The sequence below is a fragment of the Lipotes vexillifer genome, unplaced genomic scaffold (genome assembly GCF_000442215.2).
Source record: "Lipotes vexillifer unplaced genomic scaffold, Lipotes_vexillifer_v1.1 scaffold584, whole genome shotgun sequence".
NCBI classification, from domain to species: domain Eukaryota; kingdom Metazoa; phylum Chordata; class Mammalia; order Artiodactyla; family Lipotidae; genus Lipotes; species Lipotes vexillifer.
In genome coordinates, this window is record NW_006783036.1 from 96,165 (window position 1) to 99,812 (window position 3,648).

At 67.0% G+C, this 3,648-nt stretch overlaps 1 protein-coding gene across 1 annotated transcript in view; it reads left to right on the forward strand.

The window, feature by feature from the left end:
- Positions 1 to 3,648, forward strand: part of AHNAK2 (AHNAK nucleoprotein 2) — a 34,632-nt gene that overhangs the window by 10,198 nt on the left and 20,786 nt on the right. The window contains exons 4-5 of the mRNA XM_007455653.1: positions 684 to 903; positions 1,951 to 2,091. Of these exons, the coding sequence (XP_007455715.1) occupies positions 684 to 903; positions 1,951 to 2,091 (361 nt within the window). The remainder of the gene's footprint in view (positions 1 to 683; positions 904 to 1,950; positions 2,092 to 3,648) is intronic.

The following is a 3,648-nucleotide window of genomic DNA, read 5'->3' on the forward strand; positions in this document are numbered from 1 at the left end:
GTGGGCGGCTTGGTGGAGGGAGGGGCCGTGGAGGGGAGGGGTGGGGAGGGCGGCCAGAGGGAGCTGCAAGCCTGGGATCTTCACCTCGGGGCAAGTTGGGAGGACGGCGGGCTCGGTAAGCGGCGGCGCTGTCTTCTGTGCCCACCCTGCGCCCCCTGTCCCCTGCCTTCCTGGGTTTAGCTCTGGGGCACCTGATCACCTCACCACCCAGCAGGTGGAGGGTGGGGGCACAGGGGTGGGGGGGGGTGGCAGAGCTGGGCCGGGCATCTCCCTGTCTCTGCCGTGCTTCAGCTCCAGCTGATGTTGGAGGGTGCCCACACCAGCATGGCCATTTCAGTCCCAGGACAAGCAGATCCCCAAGGCTGGACCATGTGGCCTGCAGGGGGTCCTCAGAAGATGGCCGTTTGGTGCACTGGGAACCCTGGGGGCTGGCAGGAGGGCGCTTCAGACACGTTTACCTGCAGGTGCCAGGTGGGCGGGGGGGGGCCGTGGTGGTGGGCCACCCTGTCACAGGGTCACACCATGCTGGGCATCTAGGTGCTGGCCTTTCAGCCCAGAGAGAAAGAGACTCGGGCCCGCTGGTCTTGTTGGGGTGGACAGGAGGTGGGGACGCTCCTTTCGGCTGCCGGGCCCAGGGAGGTGGTGGACTGGCGAGTGCCTGCTTCAGGTCTCAGTGTCTCCAGGTGCAGGAGAAGCGCCGGGCCCACCTGCTGCCCCTCCCAGCCCTCGAGACCCCGCTGCACCCTCAGGCTGGGCGGGACTCACCTTCCCTTCCTCTGTCCACCTGTGCCCAGCACTGGCATGCACCTACTGGGTGCCGGGCTCTGAGCGTTTGTGAGACTGTTCTAGGGACCAGGGGCCAGGCAGTGGCCAGAGATGATGACAGGGTGGCCAAGCTGGACCGTGAGATGGTGGAGGAAACTGCATGTGGAAAGGACAGAGGTCAGGGGACAGCCTGCTCTGGAGCTCAGCTCCGAAGGTCTGGGGCCCAGGCAGCAGCGGTGCAGACTGGGGAGGCTGCCGTTGTTGGCGGGCCAGGCAGACTGACAGGCTGGAGAGGGCGATGGGAAAACCTCCTGGTTGCAGCTGCGGCTGCAGTGGCAGTGGCTGCGGGGTGGGTGAGGAGTCCTGGCCCCCAGGCCCCGGGCTGGCTGAGGCTGGTTCCTGGGCCTTCCCGAAGCTTTGGAGGCAGAGCAGGAGCCTGGGATGCCTCCCTGTGCATCAGGCTTATCTTGAGAAATGCTGGGGAGGCGGGGCGGGCCCTCAGCTGCCCGTGGGTGTTGCTTCAGAAAGTCTGACGGTCTCGTGACGAGTCAGCCGAGCGCGGCACTTTCCTCGTGGGGTTCCAGGATGGGGTGAGGCCGAGCGTCCCGTGGGCACCGGGCTCCAAGCCCGAGGGCAGCATCCCCCGAGGAGGGAGCCTACATCCGGGCCTCCCATTCTCTCGGCTCCCTGGGCCGGCTGGGAGCCTCAGCTGAGGCGGTGCACATTCACACACACACCCAGCACAAGCACGAACACCCCGTGAGCAGACGCCCTCGTGCTCGTAAACACACACACGCGCACGCGCGCGCGCACCCAAGGCTGGACACTCAGGCCACTATCTAGGGCCCTCCTTTGATCGCAGCTTTCCTCCGCACCGCTCTCACAGTCCCCCAGTCCCACCGCTGCCCTCGTGACACACCAACTTGCGCCCACGCCCGGCCCCACTTGGAGGCCGGAGCTGGGCCCTGGCAGAGGCCAGTTTGGATGCAAACTTGGGTTCTGTTTAAGCAAAACTGCCACACCCACGAGTGGCCCTGCTCTGGGCCCCCTAAGAAGCCCCACTTGGCTGGGGGCTGGCAGGAGAGGCCCCAACTCAGTCCGGGGCCCAAAGGGCGAGGTGAGTATGGGGAAGTCATCCAGGCAAATGCCCCCTTTCTGCATCCCCCTCCACCTGGTCCCCCTCAGCCAGCATCGCACATCTCCTCGGCTCTGCCCCCTTCATAGACTCACTTCCTGGAGGTCCCACCCCAGAATATTACAATTCCCGGGAGCGAAGCTTTCCAGCTGACGGGGTGCCAACCACTCCCCCCCACCCCAAGTCGCCCGGTAGGTAGTGTTTGAGGCCATGGAAGAGTTAGGGTGAGGGGCTGGATGGACATATAGCCCAAACAGGGTGCTGGGGCTACAGCAGGGCCTTGAGCCTTGAGGAGTGGGGAGGAGGGCATTTGGCGACGTACCAGGTGCCAGCATGTCACCTCCACATCCTTCTCTGTAAAGTGGGGCTTTGGTGACCTTATTTTATTAGTCATTATTCGAGGCAACTGCTGGGTCTGGGCTATCTGTGGGGCCAAGGCCAGGCCAGGCAGGCTGTTAGGACACCTCCCATGCACTCAGGGGGGTGGGGCCCTCAGGACCTGGGGACTGTCAGGACAATGCTCTGGGGGGTACTTGAGTGCCTCCTTTTCCCTCCCCGGGGGCATGTCTGAGGCTGGCAGGGCTGCTGGCGGCCTTGCCCTGTGGCAGGCAGGATTTCCTCCTTCCTGTTTGTGCATCTCTGGGCCAGGCTCCAGCCAGCCTGGGCTTCTGTCCTAAGGGTGCAGGGGGACCCGGAGCTTAAAACCACAGCCGGGCATCTTCCCAGTGGTCTGACCTTGGGCGAGGCCTGTCCCCACCTCCCTGAGCCCCGCTTTTTGTTCCTACCTTGGGTGTAGGGCTCTTGCACCCAAGCGGATGGCTGGGAGGGCAGGACTGGGCCTGGTGGGGGCCCAGAGGCAGGGGCGGTGGTCCAGCTGGAGCAGGGCTGGCTGAGCCTCCCCCGCCCCCAGGTTCCCGGCTGTTAACACCTTTCCTCACCCCTGCCCTGGAGCGGATCTGGGGGTACGGCTTCTCAGGGACCGGGTGTCCCCGCCCGAATTCGGGGCCTTCCACCGCATCGCCCCTGGCACACAGCGCCCAGCCCAAGGCCCCGCTGGCTGGCCCGACCGCACAGCCGCTCGGAGTCCCCTCCTCCAGCAGCCGCGGTCCAGAGCCTTCCCAGGTCTGGGCGGACCGCCGCCCTCGCCCCCAGGGACACGCCTGCCTGCCCCGCGCGGAGGGCGGTCCGGGCCTTGTTTTGCTGTGAGTCAGAGAAGGCTGCGGGGCTCAGGGGAGTCCGGGCTGCCTTTCTGGGCCCGTCCGCGCAGCTCCGCAGACCTCCCCGCTGCTCTGCCGGCTGCCCCAGCCCCGAGCCCAGGCCGGTGGGGACCCTCCGACGCCCCCAAGCCGGGCACAGGGCGAGAGAGGCAGCCCCGCAATGACCGGTCCCGGGATGGCCGTGATGGGAGCGCGGCCACCCTGGACTCCGCCCGCCGCGTCTAGTCCCCGCGCAGCCCCGCGGGCTGAGCCCCCTCGGGCCAATGCCTTCCCCTCCCCCAGCCTCAGATTCCTCGTTGCTCACCCACAGCGCGCCCACTTTGCGGCTGGGGGTGAGGGTCTCGGCAGAACTGGAAGGGAGACTGCGGCCGGAGAGAGTGGGGTCAGCTGCCGTTGCCCTTAGCTTCCGCGCAGGGCAGCGGCTCGGTGGGGAACAGGCTTTGATCTCCACCGCTCCGAGGGCGGGGCCTGGATCAGGCTGGGACTCGCTCCCCCCTCCCCGCCGCGCTCCCCCCACCCCCGCCCCTCCCC